This window comes from Setaria italica, chromosome III (genome assembly GCF_000263155.2).
Source record: "Setaria italica strain Yugu1 chromosome III, Setaria_italica_v2.0, whole genome shotgun sequence".
Taxonomy (NCBI): Eukaryota; Viridiplantae; Streptophyta; class Magnoliopsida; order Poales; family Poaceae; genus Setaria; species Setaria italica.
This window is the reverse complement of record NC_028452.1, coordinates 2,367,028-2,384,654: the sequence shown is the minus strand read 5'-3', so window position 1 is coordinate 2,384,654 and position 17,627 is coordinate 2,367,028. Positions and strand designations below refer to the sequence as shown.

Here is a 17,627-nt window from a genome sequence, read left to right as displayed (position 1 = left end):
GTATTATCTTCTCTGTTATATATTTTTGCTTTTTTTTCCGGATTACTCAACAATTGCAATTGATGAGCAGTGAATTGAACACTGATCGAGGCTGTGTCCACATGTAGAAAAAGCATGTCTGCAGAATGTTCCATCTCTTTCGTTTATATGGTGAACTGGTGATGCTTGAGGCTTGAGTTGCAAAACAGCAAAAGCCTGATGAGTTTGTGCCACGGCAGGTCAGACTCGGAGCATCTGCGATAGATGCCTCATCAGCGTGGATAGTTGCTTCAACGACTGCAAGAACTTCAACTAATTCGTTGCAAAACCCTATCGTTCCTAGCATAGATCTTCTGACTTCAACTTTTCTGAACTCTTAAACTCCATTCAACTAGGTACTTCGACCAAAAACCTGTTAATTTTGAGGCCTGGTGGGCGATGAGTACACCGAACCATGCATAGATTCTTTTGCGTTGTTGCAAGGTTCAAATCGTAGCAATAAAAACAAATAAAGCTTTTGCAAATAGGTGTAAAAAAAGAGATAAAGAGCGTACCAAATTATTATTTGTTTTGAATTTTTCTATATTTTAAAATAAAAATAGAACGGAAATGAACTGGAGAAGTGTGACATTCTCGAAGGTGTATTTTTTTTATTAAGCTCTCATTACCACGCATCTCCCAAATCAAAAGTAATCAGGTGCGTTCCCGGGGAGGTGGCCAAATCTCTTCCAGGCTCTGCAGTCTGCACCGCCCGAATGAGAGATGCGCGGTCCCCGCTCCTCAGCTACGCCCACCTCAGCGGCCTCCTCGCCCGCTGCGGCCGCGCCGGGGACCTTCGGCTCGGCGCGGCGCTCCACGCGGTCGTCTCCAAGAACCCCGCCCACTTCCACCTCTGCGCTCGCCGCGCCGATCTCTGCCACGTGCTCGCCGCATGGAACTCCCTCGTAGCCATGTACGCGCGCTGCGGCCGCCGCGGGGACGCCGCCAGAGTGTTCGCCGAAATGCACGTCCGGGACCCCGTGTCCTGGAACTCGCTCCTCGCCGCCTCCTCCGCGTCGGCCTCGGATGCGCTCGCGCTGCTCAGGCGGATGCTGCGCGCGTCCCCGGGCGCCGGCGCGTGCGACCACGCCACGCTCACCACCGTCCTGTCCGCGTGCGCGCGCGCTGACGGGGGCGCGGGTGCCGCCTCGCTCGCCGCGGTGCACGGGCTGGCAGTGTCGTGCGGGCTCGACGCGGGGGTGTCCGTCGGGAACGCGCTGGTGACCGCCTACTTCGAGTGCGGCTCCCCAGGCTCGGCGGAGCGGGTGTTCGGCGCGATGGTGGAGAGGAACGTCATCACGTGGACGGCGATGGTCTCCGGGATGGCCCGGGCGGAGCTGGACAGGGAGAGTCTCTCTCTGTTCCGGCAGATGAGGCGCGCGGTGGACGCTAACAGTGCGACATATTCAAGCTCCCTGTTGGCTTGTGCTGGATCGCTTGCAGCCAGGGAAGGGCAGCAGATTCATGGGCTTGTCGTCAAGGCTGGGTTTGAGACTGACCTCCATGTAGAGAGTGGGCTCATGGATGTGTACTCCAAATGCGGGTTGATGGAAGATGCCCTGAGAGTGTTCCACTCTCGTCAGGACCCTGATGAAGTGTTCTTGACAGTGATTCTTGGTGGATTTGCTCAAAATGGACTGGAGGAGAAGGCATTCGAATTGTTTGCTGAAATGGTTGGCACGGGAATTGTCATTGATGCAAACATGGTTTCTGCAGTTCTGGGGGCCTTCGGTGCTTCTGCGCCGTTTGCTCTCGGGAAGCAGATCCACGCACTGGTCATCAAGAAATGCTTCGGAGGGAACACCTATGTCTGCAATGGTCTGATTAATATGTATTCCAAATGTGGTGAACTAGAGGAGTCTGTCAAAGTGTTTGATGGAATGCCAAGGAAGAACACCATTTCATGGAACTCCATCATTGCAGCCTTTGCCCGACATGGCCATGGTTCGGAGGTTTTCCGGCTGTTTGAGTCCCTGAAAGCCGATGGTGCCAAGCCCACTGATGTCACTTTTTTATCACTGCTCCATGGATGCAGCCATGTTGGTTCAGCCAAGGGACTGGAGATACTGAATTCGATGTCATCACAGTATGGAATCCATCCAAGGGTGGAGCATTATGCTTGTGTTGTTGACATGCTTGGCCGATCCGGTCTGTTAGATGATGCGAAAGCATTCATAGAAGATGGACCCTTCAAGGACAACCCTCTTCTTTGGCAGGCCTTAATGGGAGCTTGTAGCTTCCACGAGAACTCAGAGGTCGGGAAATATGCTGCAGAGAAGTTGCTTCTCTTGGCCCCTGACTGCACTGCTGCTTATGTCTTGCTATCAAAAATCTTCTCATCCGAGGGCAGATGGAATGACAGAGCCAGGATCATGAAGAGGATGAGAGAATTGGGCTTGAGGAAGGATACTGGCAAGAGCTGGATTGAGCTCCAAAAGGAGGTCCGATCTTTTGCCATCAGGACCTCTCACCGTGATTCTGCTGGTGTCAATAATATGATGCTGCAGTTCTCTGCAGCTTCCAGTGATCAAGAAGATCCAGTACAGAGCAATGCTTCGTGAAATGTCGTGCGCATTTTCCGTCCTAGTTTCTTGTGTGCATTGTGCATATCTGATTTGCAATGGGCATCATAAATGATTGTCAGTACTACATGGTTCAGGGATTTCTTACTCATCATATCTGACCTGAAAATTGTACAAAATACATTCTGTTTTGCTTCATTATTTGGTGTTTGCGTCCATATTTGAGAAAAATAAAAGTATGGTGAGCAAAGGTAACTTAACTCACACTAGCAAGGTACTAATTCACCGAACCTTTTGAGTGATGCAATCTTGGTACAACTGAACCTTGAGTGATGCAGGAATAGGTACACTAGCGCTGTACAGAATCTGGTCAGAAGAACAAAGCAAAATACGACAAAACCTTTGCGTTAACAATGTGTCCTACTCGAGCTACGGCTGATTTTCACCCTGCTTACCTGCACACGTGCCAGACTGACGGCGGACACAGGCATTAGCGACGTGGAGGGAAGACTTCTCGAACTTGGAGGGAAGACTTCTCGAACTGAACCTCCTCTATATGTTCCCTCCGCTTCTGACGCCCGCTTTATGTGTTGCCTCGTAGGCAGGCAGGACTGCAGGAGAAGGCTTCGGAAATGGGGTATTTTGGTTTTTTAAAAAAACTATCTCAGTCTGGCTAAAATCTCATACCTTTTCATGGGCCATTCAAACACCACCTAACCCAGACTACCTTGTCACATCGAATATTTGAATACTAATTAGAAGTATAAATATAGGTTAATTACAAAAGGCTAATTTGCGAGACGAATCTATTAAACCTAATTAGTCCATGATTTGATCCTGTGATGCTACAGTAAATATGAGCATATCATGAATTAATTAGATTTAATAGATTCATCTCGCGAATTAACCTCCATTTATGTATATTTAATACTCCTAATTATTATATAAACATTCGATAGGAGGTAATTATTATATAAACATTCGATGTGATATGACCTCCTGAAACAACCAGATTGCAACTCCTCTCGGGACTAGAGTGGCAGTAGCACACTGAGCAGGAAGAGAAATGGGTGCTAATGTCACCAATCAACCTAGGTAATAGAGATCACATCAACACCAGGAATCCACTCACATTCATCATAGCACTGTATGGAAAACTCAGTTTCTTTTCCAACGAAACTTCCAACCTGGATTGCTGGTTTGCCGCAAACCAACACATAATCTCAGGCCAATAACTCATTCCCATGGCTGCGTAAAAAAATTCTTCATAGAGAGGGAGACGACACTAAGGCCACTAATACCAAGTTACCAACTGATAGGTCATTGATCATATGAGCAGTATGAAGTGATACATAAATCGGCGCAATACAATTATATTAGCAGCATAAAAGCTTCAGCCAAGCTTTAGTTAAAAAAACTAAGTACAACATTGCCTGATGGCATAATACTGAGTACTAGTGCACCCGCCGACACAATTTGAGAGAACATTTACCATCGTAGAAAACAAATATAGGATACACACAAAGCTGAAACTTGTAGGCACATCTAGAGCAGTTGAGCTGTGATAATCCCCGACACTTCATTCGGATAATCAAGTTTCTTCCTTTTCCTCCGCCGCCTCTGCCAAACTCTTCATCACGCACTGGAGCTTGCTGCCACATTCTGACATTCCTGCATCAAATTCACAAAATTCAGTTATACCAGAAGCCCCTGCATCACTCAAAAAGTTCAGCTCTACCAAGATGCTGCACCTAACAAACTAACCGTATCATATTTGGGGAGTACTACAACACTATCATATTTTTCTCTATATAGTAGTTTCAATCCTTCAGATTTTTCTCAATATAGAAGTTAAAGTTTCAATCCTTCTTAAATGACTCAAATTCTGTAACATCATGAATGTAACACTTGTTGAGTTTATGCAGACTGTTACTCAGAGTTGCATGAAGTGCTCACCACTGACCAGTTCCCCATTTCATCATGCGCCTTGTCCTGCAGGATTCAAGAAAGAAGCCGGCCATGCAATTGTGTAAGGATAGATCAGTGCCGCCTCACAATCCTTACTGGGCAACATCTTGAACTTCATAGTTTCAAGATCAATGGAGAATAGATGATTCCACTGCCGCAAGAACACAATGCCAGTAGCCACTCCGATGACATCCAGCTCATGCTGGTACGAATCCACTGAAGGATTGATCATCTCTGTCAGCACCTTGTGGAACCTCACCGACTTCTCCACCCGCCTCCATGCCATCCCACCATCACCATCTGCGGTGCCAGTCCACACCTCAATGCGGAAGCCACTCATGGTGAGCAGGTGGAGCACATTGGCATCCTCCTCTTCACCCCTGTCGACGGTGTCAAAGCTAAGCTCCCGCAAAGCAGGCGGGAGATCGAGGACGGAGAACTCCATGGACACCGTGCTGAACGCCACCATGCGCTCCCCACCGTGGAGCCTCCAGTACAGCGACCGGTTCGCCTGCATCGCCCGGGAGCCGGCGGCTAGGTCGGTCTGGCACGCGACGCCGGCGACGTCGGCCCAGGAGAGCTCGCCGGAGGATAGGAACAGCGCGCGCAGCTCCCCCGATGCAGCGTCGCGCGAGACGCAGACCACCCGGAACTCCGAGGAGTCACCATAGTCGGCGAAGAGGCCGTACCTGACGGCGCGCCCGGCAGGGGGCGCCGGGAGGGAGACGCAGCGGCGGGAGACCGGGTCCGCGACGGCGAGCTCCTGGGACCCCATGTTCTTGAGGAGGAGGCGGCCGTTGCGGCAGTCCAGGTGCTCCCACGCGGCGGCGCCGAGGCCCAGCCAGCCGCCGCCGGGGAGGAAGGAGAGGGCGAAGTCGCCGTTGGCGGCCGCAGCCGCGGACGAGGAGGAGGATGGGGGAGAGAGGGGGAGGAATTGGAACTTGCCGCGGCGGCGGTTGGGGAATAGGAGCAGGCAGCCGAGGAGGCGCGGGCAGGAGGAAGGGTGGCGGCGGCGGAAGCGGCGGAGGAATGGCGCGCTGCGGGCGGCGCGGAGGAAGGGCTTGCAGGCTGCGGCGGCGCGGAGGAGATCGGCGGGGGTGGGGAGGCGAACGAAGACCTCGCGGAGGAGGTCGTCGCCCAGCGCGACGACGGCGGCGGCGGCCGCCGGAGCCATGTGGCGCTCCTGGACCGAGATCGGAACGGCCAGGTCACTCCACTCACTCCTAGGTTTCGGACAAGTCGTGCGCACATGCGAAGAAGGCGAAGAAGCACAGCGAAATGGAAAAGGAGCCCATCATATAGCCCAGGTTCCATTCCGGGCCAAGCCTTGCACTTACCCATCTGGTCCAGCCCAATACTCCAGAAGCCCACTAAACCCCAACAATACCGGGCGATCTGGGCCGTCGGTCCGCCAGATCGCGAGCGAGCGAGAGGGAGAGAGACGAGGGAGAAATGAGTGCGGCGGTGGGCGGGCTGCGGCGCCTGCTGGCGGCGGCGGCGACGGCGGGGGCCGCGGAGGCGCGGGCGGCCATCTTCGGCCACGCGCTGAACCCGACGGGAAAGCGCGCGGCCACGAAGCTGCTGCGGAAGAAGATGGTTGGGGACCAGGTGGCGCAGTGGTACCCCTACGACATCAAGCGCGACGACCCGCTCGTCATGGCGCGCGAGGAGAAGGAGTAAGCACCCGCCTCCCTCCTCCCGCTTCTCCGCTGCCTCTGATGCTCGGTCGCGTAATCATCACGCTTGGTTGCTTTGCTTGTGCTCGCCATGTGTTCCTCGACGTGCCTCGTCCTTGGTGACTATCAGTGACGCCGGGGATGTGTTTGTTGGTATGCCTCAGTGACACCAAATCGTTGAGTTCGCAAGATTGGTGCTAGTTCTTGATTGTTGCAGCTAGGGGTTAAGGTTCCCCAGCTCCATTTGGAGCATGGTATTCCTTGGCATGGAAATTCAGTGCTTTCGCCTGAGGTGCTTATGTTCGCTGGAGCAAGTGGTGTTCACTCACGCTTTGACCGGTCAGCACTCATAATTACCTTTGTTTCTGGTGCGGTGGGTTAGGCAGCTAGATTGCTCAGCATGTGTGCTTGGATGGTTTCAACCGGTTTGGGAAAAAAACAGGTTGCTCACCCCCTAGCACGCCTCTAGTTTCCTTTTGGTGCATTTTCGACATTCATTGCTGCTACTAATGTCGATCTGGTGCATATTTGAGTGACTGTGTTACATTCAGTACAATGATTGTTCTTATTCACTTCTCACAATAATCTATACCTGCTAGTGCCTTGTTGTTATTGACAGGATAAATCATAATTTTTTGCTACACTACCGCCCTGTTTGGATAGGGAAGATTTGGATCCAAATATCTAGGATTTGATTCGGAATGAACTAAACAAAAAATTTCTAGAGCAACCCCCACTTCCAACCACTCCTCAGGGATTTGGTAATGTTGGATAAAAGTTGATGTTTGGCATGTCAGGAGATATTTAACATAACCATATGTTGGTTGTTGCAGGGGAATGCATTTGTTTTTCTTGTAGCTTTTGTTTATGTGCCTATGCATTTAGGGGAACTATAGCACAGCACCACTGTTGCTTGTCTAGATGGGCTTGTGCCTGTGAAATGTAGATTTGGTGTCACCATGGTATACATTGATAGCTCTCATCCCAAGAATGTGTTTGTTAGTGTGCCAGGTTGCATTTTTTCAATTTTCATGCCTTACTAGCTGTTAGCCCATTTTAAGATACGGCAACTGACATGTAATGTATATCTATCAGTATTGATCCAAACCTTTGACTTGGTTGATTTATGGCAAAGCACGACATGGATCATTCAACATTTTGTCACGTTAAAGTTTGTTCACCTAATCAATTAATTGTGGTGGATCATGCACTTGGGCTTATTTTCTTCACAGCAGACATGAAGTACCAGTTTGCACTGCTTCATCTACTTAGTTTTACATTGTCATTTTATGTTACCATGACTTGAAACCCAGAAATCACTGACAAATTCCCTACTGGGTTTTGTTGGAAACTTTGGTTTATTTGGTATTGATTACAGGGAAATTGGTCTGGGAGTGGTCTTAGTGGTTGTATCATTTGACAAAGAATATATAACAAATGCAATATGAGTAACCTGACTCATTTTTACGTCTTCAGAAAGCCAGAGAATTCTTCAATGTTAGATTGTATCTTATTTGCAATTCCTGCATTCTGGGTGCAATAGGAACCTTGTGATATTGTATCAATATAACTCTGTACACTTGTCTTGTTCAGTGTCGGCCAGCCAAAGTGCTGCTAGTTTCACAATGGGAATATGGAATGTGTTCATACTAAAATACTTATAAAAATGCTAGGCTGGTGACTGATGTTTCTTTCTGCCTGGAGACAGAAACTTCATGAGAGCTGCCAGGCCACAAGCTAAAGCACTGTCACAATTGCCATGAATGAAGCATGATATTTGTATCAGTGCATCCATCCTGAACACCATATTGTTCATGTTTTTCCTTCTTGTTCGTCTTCATGACATATCACAAATTAACAACAGATGAAATGCTTGCTTTACTTATTGGTTGGAAGAACTTTCCTTTTAAGACCATACTATGATTTATGAGCATTTATCTTATGGGGGCATGTCTCGTTTCCACAGGCGTCTGTCCAAGCTGGAAATGCTGAAGCGTCGTGGCAAGGGTCCGCCGAAGAAGGGCCAGGGAAGACGTGCGGTCAAGAGAAGCAAATAATCGCCACACTGATGCCCAGTTCTGTTTTCTGGCGTTTGCCTTGTTTGCATACTGCAATGTTTTCTTGGGTGACGATAGATGAAGAAACCCTCACTGTTTGCTCAAACAAGTTTAGTCTACGACTGATTTTCAATGAAATCGCGTTCCCCGTTTGAAGCATGATGCTTCCAAGTTCCAAAAGTTCTCATGATGCAAACAAGTGGCAGTTGCCGCATTGCTGTGGCCCTGGGTTTCATAAAGTTTTCAGAATGAACAAGATGTCTTTCACTCAAGATGAGGGGAAAAAAGTCCAAACCTGAACGAAAGATGCTCAAAACTATAAGCATCGTACAACATGGAGACTTGAACTTCTGCGTCCGCATGCACGTCACGTGAGAGAAAAAAAAGGCACACAGAATGGAGCGCACAGCCCAACCGAGCAAGCAATCCCATTCCCAACGCTGCAGCCGCCGGCCGGCTCGGCGGCGTCTAGAACTCGACGCGCACGGCGTCTGCGCAACTGCCGCCGTCGAACACGCCGGCGGCGGCGCCACTGCCGCTCCCGTCGCGCTTACGAGGCACCGGGAAGCTCAGCACACACGCGAAGTCGCTCTCCTCGCCGTCCTGCGCGGCGCGCACGGCGACCCTGACGCTGATCCACCCCTGGGCGCGCTCCCGCGCGAGCGCCGCGGCCACCGCGCGCGCGCCCCGCCCGGGCGCCACGCGCTGCACGCCGGCCCACGCCACCGGCAGTGTGGCGCCGCCGCCGCCGCGGCTCAGCGTGAACGCCGGCAACGCCACGGCGGCGCCGAGCTCCTGCCCGGCGTAGAACGGCGCGGCCCTGACCCCCGTGTACCGGCGGCGCGGGTGCACACCCGGCGGGCCGTCCTCGAACCGGAGCACGGCGGAGAGGTTGTACGCGAGGGCCGAGGCCGCGGCGTCGAAGGACAGGCGGCGGAGCTCGGCCGACGCGACGTAGGGGGCGGCGTGGTGTGGCCGGAGGAGCAGCCGCGGGAGGAGGGACGGCGCGAGGACGAGCACCGCCAGGAACACGACCAGGGGCGCGAGGCAAGCGGCAGCCGCGGCTGCCACTGCAGCAGCGCACTGCCGCCGCCGCTGGCTCGCCGGCGACAGCGGCTCCATGGACATGGCTCCAAAGATCGGGAGTGCAGCTGTGCAAGTACAGGATTGTGTCAGTGTGTGAGACCAGAGTTCAGGTTTGTCACCTAGGTAGCTTCACCCTGGAAGCTTTGCTTTGTTCCTTAAAAGAATAGACCCCCCACCATTGCAAAAGGAAAAAGGAAATCAAGCAATGCATAATATTCTTGTTGCAGTAGAGTAAGCTGGTGGAAAGCATGGCGTCTCGATGACTCCATGATTAACACCTTTTGCTTTCACAGATCAATTAGCACCAACATAAAATAGATGATTTGAATTTTGAAAGGAAGGGTTACGGGATATTTTGATCAATTTTTTTTACATGATGGTACCAAGCAAAAGGCGATAGACACGATGAACGGAATCATCAGGAGGGTTCTAGGGCCTCTGACGGCACAAAATCGGCACTAGAGCCTTGCTCCATCTTATGCATTTGCTAAATTTGTTTTTAAGCTTCAGATCCAGTTGGACTCCCATGATTGCTGAGGTCGTCATTGAGAGCTCTCCTGGTTGCGTCCCACAGCTGAGACTCAATTCCCAGCTTCTTCAGCTCGTGGAGTCCTCTCTCGACTTTGTACAAGATTGCAAAGGAAAAAAAAAAGAAAAAGAATCAACACTGATTTCATTGACTTCAAATTTAAATTCAAGCTGTGGAGTGCTCTATAAACTTTTATACATGACTGGTGGAAAAAAAATCAATAATGGTTTCATGGTGACTTCAAAATTTGAATTTAGAAAGACATTCGATGGGGAGAACTGTATGTAACTAACATCATCGATCCACTTATAAGAATAAGATAAGAAGATCATGGTTTTATTAGTTCATGTTTCACTAGTGCAAAGAATGAAAATAATCTAGTACCTTCTATGACGTCGGTTGTAGTAACTGGGTGTTTGCTTTGTTCTATCCAAAAATGTAGCCGCTCATCAGCTATATCTTCTTCTATGTCGTGATTTTTGGCCCGCCTCCAATAATAGGTCAACCATGCCTGTAGCGTATTTGTCAATTCTTCGATGCAACATTTACTGGAAGTCAAAACAGGAGGACACTAAACAAGAAGCTTACGAGAAAATAAGAAGCAAAGTTATGAGGTCTTTTCACATTATGTTTGTCTTACATTTATCTTTATTAACTCAAGCGACTTTGTTAGGCACATAATAGAAACTTGTATGGAATTAGGAGACTGGGTTCTTGATGGTATATTAACTTCAATGATGCTGTCCTTAAACTGGTCCCACGGTGTCATTGAGGTCCATATAGACTATAAAAATGCAGATGAGGGCCCCTAAACTTGTGTGATTAGAGAGACTCATCTCTTAGCAAACTGTACCGCATAGACAAACACATGCTTATAGAGACATCTGGACCACAGATGGCAATGCATTTAAGAGTTTAGGGATCTGGAATTCTGAATGACATCATGGAACAGGTTTAGGCTTTAGGGACTGAGTGTGCATTTCACTCTTATTATTTAACAATGGAACACAAAAGAATATTATTGCTGGCCAGCTAAAAAATTTGAACAACATAACATATTGGTGACATATTGTCTTTTACCTGCTTGAAGAGTACATCTTCTCGTTCTTCCGCACTTAACTCTAGGACCAGGAAACATACAGTGAACATAATTAGGAAAGAGAATTGATATATTGCTCTTCAAATGTCATGGATGTAAAAATAAGTAACGAGAAATAACCAACCTAATGACTCGGAAGGGCTCCGACCCTCAGAAGCTTGACCTGTTATTGCAATCTCAATTCTTATCAAAAGGTAAAATCTACTCATCGGACAACATCAAGTCATACCATAGCACTTATTGCTCTTAAGTACAGGTGAATTATGCATGATAATTCTTGGAAATGGCTCTCAAAACCAAAAAAAACGAAATTGAAAGGTTCCTGCAATGCTTGAGAACGTGAACCCAATATTGACCTATACATCTCCAATGCAGTTCGATTTTGACTCAAATATTTTTACTATTGTAACATTTTATGTTTGTATGCCTCTCCATTATCAAGTCGCATAACTGCTGAGGAAAGAACTGTAAAAGCCTTTAAAACTCTAATCATGCCCTCTAAACAGCACTCTCTCTTTTGTAAGTAACTCATGCCATAACTCGATCCTTGTTTCTTCAAATCACCCCTAACCAAAAAATCACTTAGAATTAATCTCTTACTCCCCAATAAATCTCTCATTTCAAAAATATACATAAACTTCAAAAATATATTTATCATTCCAATAAATCTATATGTACATTCAAACCGATTCTTCATGCTGCTGGGAATTTGAATGATTCTACATGTATATTCCACAAACAGGCTCATATTAAAAAAGGTCTCTTGAGGTAACTATATAGTTTCTGATACTGTATGAGTTATCAATCGTGAATCCAGTTACAAGAGAAAAGCACTCAACATTTTGCAAGTTATGCTACACACTACATGTGCAAATACTATCATCATCTCATTGAGTCTCTGTAATCTGGTTATTGCAAATAAGAGATTGTTGCTTTTATGCATTGATCTTCATGAATGCAAATAACTAGTTATGGTTATCTATTGGCAGTTCAGGGAAATATTATACATAAAATATTAGTAAGATGAAAGTATAAGAAATGAGTACATTTTGGAAAAGCCACCTGAGAGAGGTTTGATATGTCGATTTTCTGCCAAAGCAAGCATGATTGCATCCTCTACCTTCAAAGGGAATATCACTTTATTATTATGGCACTTTGAATAGAAGCAGAAATATAGTAATGTCATTTTTCTAAGAATATGCAAAAGCTAATTCAATTGCATATATGTTGCATTTACTATATACTCTACAGAGATGCACTAGTTACTCTAGCAGTGACACAACAAAAATTCAAAATATTCTGAACAATTAACTAGAATAGAGCTATTTTTAAAAGTGGCAGTCAATAACTTTCATATTCTAGGAATTTATGTACTTCAATTAATAAACCTGAAGAGGATGAAACATGACCAGGAGCAGAACTTTTGTAGCCTGTATTCATATCTCAGTAAAATTGGTCATGCTGGCATGCTGTTGAAACTTGAAAGTAACATGTAGGTTGACACAAAATTATAATGTTAAGTATTGAGAAGAACCTTGAGCGAAGCTAATTCACGCAGCCCTTTCTCAACTGAAAGCATGCTCTCAATGTTGCCATCACTAGATATATCATTTACATCGGACATTTTACTTCTGCTATCCATCTCAGTGTTATCTGCCACCACATGAATTGTGAGCAAAGAACGGTGCTACTGCTATGTGACTTTAAAAGTAACCCTATTTCATTCAAGATTATTCTAAAGACAGTTAAACTACTAAAATAAGCTCTTCAGATGGGATTTTTTAGTACACATAGCAAAAATAAGCTCCTATCATTTACAAGCTGAAAGGAAACGACGTCATTTACAAGCTGCACTGCACAAAATGTAATGTGGAAATAATCCTATTTTGCAGCCAGAAAACAAGAATAGAGAGTCAGATTTGAGCAACTCTATTAACGTCATTTCCAATTTTTTGGTATGCAGAAATTGGCCGCATTGCTTCATTTCATTACAACCAAGTCACTATGTAAAAAATAATCCTGCTGATGGTTTTTCAGTTGTTATTTGTCATTTCCTGTGGGTTCAGGGTCTCGGCTCCATGTTTCACAATAAAACAAAAATAGATTTTGAAAGAAATATGACCTGATAAAGTTCCATCTCTTGCTTTCTGCCCAATTGATAGGACCGCTTCAAGTGCGAGTGGGGCAAATGAGGACCAGTATTCTTGTTTTTCTTCAGCAATATCAGAATGTATCCCTAATGGGGAAAAACACCATTAGCCAAAACCAGCCGTTATAACAAATTAAATATTACATACATGGCAATTGTCTGGTTGTTCATGGAAGAAGCACATTTTTTTTCTCAAGGAACATATCAAATTTGAAATTGGCATTAATCTTCTTTGTAGCGGAAATACCACACAAATTTATTATAAAAAACCAAAGAGAGATTACAAGTATTAACTTGATGAAATATCAGATAAGTCTAGTGCTAAACAGAAAATAAGTCAAGCGGTAGCACAAAAATATGAAAGACAAATGGGGTAGATAAGTATGCATCCTAACCCATTAGCTATGTTTTTTTTTTAAAAAAAAACTTTTAGCTATGGTTGTGCCAGCTGTTACAAATTACAGTGGTGGTAAGTTTCTGTTTGAAGATTATGTTAATTCATGAAGACATAACATTTGAGACAACAATTAGAATTCAGGAAACAGGGTATACTCCCTCATTGCAAAAGGAGTATAAACAGTGCAAAGTTGATCTTGGTACCAAGTTTAGAACATAACGTCCAGTAGTGGGCCAGCCAACATCTCTTTAGCACCACCTCCTCCTGATTAAGCATTTTCATGAACAATTGTAATGATAAAGCCACAGACAAAAGGTGCTAATATTATTACGTAGTACGCACCATCTCTTCCTGTGACAAGATCATTCTGTTGGCTGTTGCTTGAAGAGATCTCAGTTCTGATTTAGCACTTTTTACTCTTCGAGATACAGATGTAATGGCATTATTAGCAGCCTAGCCAACAGCGTAAATAAAAGTTTATGATTGCAAAACATGATACCGGAAAATTCATTCAGCAACAGATAACCAGATTCAAGGAAAGATCCAATCCACCTTTGCTTCAGACTTAAGGGTTGCAATCTCATCACAGCTCGCACTACTAGACCTTCGTGAAGCAATTCTCATAGCAATCTAAGAGCGAAAAAGGCATCAAGCTCAAACAGACTAGTAAGCAAAAATTGATCACAAAGAGCTTGAGAGTGCACGCGGTAATAATCAAAAGGTAATTAGAACAAAAGCAAACATGTCTCTCTAGTGTTCCTCAAAACTTTGAGCAGGAGAAGCTTTCTATGGAAACATACCTTTCTTTGTTGTAGTGCTGCATCCTTTCTGTGAGCCAAGTTGAAAATATGTTTTAAAATATGAGACAGGCATTGATAATAAATAGTATATTTTAGTAAATAACAAACCTGCTAATCAAAATTGTTTCTGTTTCTACCGCATCACCAATATCAGACGCCTAACATTCAGAAACAAATATTGGTAAATAGAAACATGAAAATAATACAATGAGAGTACCACTACATGCATATACTTTGACACAGAGGGCTTTCAAAAAAGGAAATAAGCTAATGAGGTTTGCAAATCTTGTCTGTTGCTCAATATGAGACAGAATGAAACTGTGTTCTGGTGCTGTTGTGTTAGTAGGCCTACGGAACGGCAACCAAAATCCCTCATTTACAGTTGAAACATCAGTCTTTACTGTTAGTTCACCAGTAGAAGAGTTAAGTTTAAGGAACATAATGTGCGATTTCTTATGTTCCAAGAGTGGCTGACAGGCAAAATATGCTAAAGGAGTTTTTTTTTTCCATAGCCCTTGGAAAGACACCAAACTATAACTATGAAGGTACCACCATTTGGTACCTAACAAGTTATGACTAGTGGTACCTCTGAATGGATGGTAAAGAAACTCATGCCAAAATGATAGTTCTGGGCTTTTGGCCTCTGATCTTTTTTCCTGGGTTATATTTTAAAAAAGAATGACACAGGTATATTGGTGTCAAAAGAATTCCACCTAATGAAATTAATCTGTACTTAGTAAGAGGAGACCCTAGCAAAAATCTTCGTCTATAGTCCAAACGGATTATACTAGCATAGATCCAGCCTTCAAGGTGAAAACTAAAAAAGAGCAGTATGATTCAATCAAGAAGGATGAGAAGCCAAAATTTAATCATCATTTTATCATGGAAAGACCTCTCTCTCCATCTGCATGGATTTGGCATCTCCATCCTCAGACCTTTCCTCTGCAAGGTGAAGCTGGGAAGATGCAAGTAAGATAAAAACGAGGTTGGCTGCTTTCAACATGTTAAAGTACAAAAGTAGAATAGAATCGTGACATCTCACTTTGTCATGCATGCTTTCATTTTCCACTTGAAGCGTGTTAATCTGAAAAGGAGGAACATAAGAGCCACAGTGGCATTCCAGATTAAGCATAAAATCTTTATGTGAATGATTGACAGCTGTTTTGACAGTGTCAATAACAATGGATAGAAAAGGATTGTGTCATGGAGAAGAGAGAACACATATAGCAGGTTAACCTCAATAGTAGTAAAGAGAATGTTATGCAGATGAGCAGATCATAGCATTGAGATTTTATACAAAAAATACATTCAGGAAAGAAATTACCTCGTCATGAAGAGAAGAAGATGTCCGACGACCTCTCATTGAGCTTCCAAGATCAACTGATCTCCTAAGAATGATGTAGCCTGTATTACTTACCCAGCGATCATAGAGAAAGAAGAGCGATCATAGCCTAAATGGTTCTTTTGAAGAAAAAACAAATACTTATCTTAACTACCACTGTTAGAATAGTTCTGAAAGGAATGCCAAAAAAATAACCATGACTAAAGTTTCTAATGATTTTTTTCCCGAGTCAACTGTAATTCAATCAATGAGTGTTATCCAATAATGTGGCATGAAGTTGCAATGGTTTGTGCTGATCATTTTAGACAAAGACTGTCTCAGAAAACCCCTGGTTTGGTTTGGACTCTTCAATAATGGCCTATCCTATTTTAGCATTGCTCAATCGATTTATTTCAAAATAAATTATGTTGGTGCATTTGAATCCACCACCTAATTGCACATATGAACCTTTTGTAAGTTCCAGAAGCAGTGCCTGTAAGCAGAATCATGAACTGTGAAATCTATACCAAAGAATCATGGTAACAGTCCAAGAAAAAGGTTCATGGAAAAATTGCACCAAAATCTGAAATTTAGCAATAAACTACTCCATTAATGTATTTTGCAGTGTCACTAATCACCAAATGAAGAATTAGCACACTACCCCTATCCTTTGATATTTACCACAATTATTCCATAAGGGAAACTATGACACGATACATAGACGGACAGTCCTTGAAAGATAAGTTGTAGCCTCAAAAGCAAACTAGCAACTAAACAGCATGGGAAAACTAATCAACTGCATAGGGCAGGCACTTGGAACACAGACATGCTGAAATACTAAATTGAGTAAGCAGAACGCTCCCATAATTGGAAAACTCCATACAGGCCTAGAACACTGATGTTCGCTCCAATATGTATTAACGTAATGCACCACGAAATCCGTCACGCATGCGACCCAAAATTAAACACTTGAGAGCAGGACAGCCCATTACCTCTGCTCCCTTCGGTTGGGTATGGGCGAGGGCAACTCTGACCCCGCTCCCGTCCCTGCTCCACTTGTCGCCGGCCGCTTGATCGATGGTATCATGGGGACGGACTTCCCAGCCGTGTAACGGTTCGTCAGCGACGGCGGCCGGCCCACCTGCGTCTGATCCGCAAGGTACCGGCCTATCTAAAATGCACAGAAATTGCACGCCACCACTTAGAGCGCATCACGCAGGTCGTGAAGAACACAGCTTAGCATCGCAAATGGCATGCAGAACAAATGCCAACGGATCGACATGCAATGTGGCACTGAGATGGCATGTAACCGAGGGGTAGCGGTGATGGTTACCGAGGGGGAAGGGGATCGGGTGGAGGTGCGGCGCGGGGTCGAGGAGAGCTCGATGGGCGGCCCGGAGAGCTCGTAGTCGTCGTCGTCGTCGCTCCCGCTGCCGCCGTCCCCGCCCGCACCTCCGCCGCCGCCGCCGCCCATGACCCGCGCGAGGCGCTGAGCGGCGGCGCGCGCGGCGCTGTTGTGCGCGCGGGCGCCGGCGCCGGCGCCGACCCCCGCGCGGCGTCCGGCGGTGGACGCGGCCCCGACGCCGCCGAGCGACCCGGCCCGCGCGTGGCGGTGGACCGGGGACGAGTCCTTCGGGGACCCGCCGGGCGACGTCTGCGCGCTGCTGCCGCCGGCTGGGCTCGCCGGCCGCGCGTAGAGGCCCCGCCGCGACGCGTACCCCAGCCCGCCGCCGCCTGGGCTCGCCGGCCGCGACAAGCGATCCATCGGAGAGGATTGGGGGGGAGCTCGCGATGGGATTCGGTGGGGGAGGAGGAGGAGGAGGGGGAGGTGGTGGGAGAGATGAGCGGGCGGTTCGCTGGTGCGTCCGCTCCGAAGGCGGGGGCGTAACGGTCTCGTCTCCCGAGACTCGAAATGGTTGTGGTCTGGGGGGCAGGGGATCTTCTGCGGCGTGTATGCGCCTGCGGCCATTTCTGTGTGCGTTTCGAACCTTTGTTTATCTTCCTT

General features: G+C 46.4%; 4 protein-coding genes across 8 annotated transcripts; 2 read left to right on the top strand and 2 right to left on the bottom strand.

Moving 5' to 3' along the window:
- Positions 1 to 703: 703 nt before the first annotated feature.
- Positions 704 to 2,758, top strand: LOC101785739 (pentatricopeptide repeat-containing protein At3g05340). The gene has a single exon (XM_004960234.3). It carries the CDS (start codon positions 735 to 737, stop codon positions 2,577 to 2,579), a length of 1,845 nt encoding a protein of 614 aa, XP_004960291.3. The 5' UTR covers positions 704 to 734; the 3' UTR covers positions 2,580 to 2,758.
- Positions 2,759 to 3,835: 1,077 nt separating this feature from the next.
- On the bottom strand, positions 3,836 to 5,776 carry LOC101785065. Of its 2 annotated transcripts, none has more exons than XM_004960233.2 (2): positions 4,504 to 5,776; positions 3,836 to 4,211 (listed from the first exon to the last, which is right to left on the bottom strand). In XM_004960233.2, the coding sequence occupies exon 1, from the start codon at positions 5,680 to 5,682 to the stop codon at positions 4,519 to 4,521; it is 1,164 nt and encodes a 387-aa protein (XP_004960290.1). In that variant the 5' UTR covers positions 5,683 to 5,776; the 3' UTR covers positions 3,836 to 4,211; positions 4,504 to 4,518. The 2 variants fall into 2 exon arrangements, with proteins under 2 accessions (XP_004960290.1, XP_004960289.1); XM_004960232.2 differs by having other exon boundaries at positions 4,497 to 5,771.
- Positions 5,777 to 5,908: 132 nt separating this feature from the next.
- On the top strand, positions 5,909 to 8,412 carry LOC101784672. Its single transcript, XM_004960231.4, has 2 exons — positions 5,909 to 6,184; positions 8,151 to 8,412. The coding sequence occupies exons 1-2, from the start codon at positions 5,961 to 5,963 to the stop codon at positions 8,239 to 8,241; spliced, it is 315 nt and encodes a 104-aa protein (XP_004960288.1). The 5' UTR covers positions 5,909 to 5,960; the 3' UTR covers positions 8,242 to 8,412.
- A 1,213-nt stretch (positions 8,413 to 9,625) lies between these two features.
- LOC101763367 (coiled-coil domain-containing protein SCD2) lies at positions 9,626 to 17,466 on the bottom strand. Of its 4 annotated transcripts, XM_022825336.1 has the most exons (17): positions 16,956 to 17,459; positions 16,615 to 16,793; positions 15,626 to 15,689; positions 15,344 to 15,385; positions 15,194 to 15,256; positions 14,410 to 14,459; positions 14,302 to 14,329; positions 14,054 to 14,131; positions 13,844 to 13,954; positions 13,705 to 13,765; positions 13,078 to 13,191; positions 12,490 to 12,608; positions 12,018 to 12,075; positions 11,080 to 11,118; positions 10,937 to 10,977; positions 10,241 to 10,367; positions 9,626 to 9,948 (listed from the first exon to the last, which is right to left on the bottom strand). In XM_022825336.1, exons 1-17 carry the CDS (start codon positions 17,385 to 17,387, stop codon positions 9,827 to 9,829), a joined length of 1,728 nt encoding a protein of 575 aa, XP_022681071.1. In that variant the 5' UTR covers positions 17,388 to 17,459; the 3' UTR covers positions 9,626 to 9,826. The 4 variants fall into 4 exon arrangements, 2 of the variants coding, with proteins under 2 accessions (XP_022681071.1, XP_022681072.1); XR_002677017.1 differs by lacking the exon at positions 9,626 to 9,948 and having other exon boundaries at positions 10,267 to 10,367; positions 12,002 to 12,075; positions 16,956 to 17,466; XM_022825337.1 differs by lacking the exon at positions 9,626 to 9,948 and having other exon boundaries at positions 10,268 to 10,404; positions 16,956 to 17,465.
- Between the last annotated feature and the right edge of the window lie 161 nt (positions 17,467 to 17,627).

Bases quoted from the DNA above. Each gene is read 5' to 3' on its own strand.
- LOC101785739 (XM_004960234.3), top strand. From the start codon at position 735: ATGAGAGATGCGCGGTCCCCGCTCCTCAGCTACGCCCACCTCAGCGGC.
- LOC101785065 (XM_004960233.2), bottom strand. From the start codon at position 5,682: ATGGCTCCGGCGGCCGCCGCCGCCGTCGTCGCGCTGGGCGACGACCTC.
- LOC101784672 (XM_004960231.4), top strand. From the start codon at position 5,961: ATGAGTGCGGCGGTGGGCGGGCTGCGGCGCCTGCTGGCGGCGGCGGCG. The intron at 6,185-8,150 runs GTAAGCACCCGC...TCGTTTCCACAG, and splicing joins ATGGCGCGCGAGGAGAAGGA to GCGTCTGTCCAAGCTGGAAA.
- LOC101763367 (XM_022825336.1), bottom strand. From the start codon at position 17,387: ATGGATCGCTTGTCGCGGCCGGCGAGCCCAGGCGGCGGCGGGCTGGGG. The intron at 14,460-15,193 runs GTCTTTCCATGA...TCTGAATGTTAG, and splicing joins CCATGCAGATGGAGAGAGAG to GCGTCTGATATTGGTGATGC. The intron at 10,978-11,079 runs GTTGGTTATTTC...TCCTGGTCCTAG, and splicing joins GAGCCCTTCCGAGTCATTAG to AGTTAAGTGCGGAAGAACGA.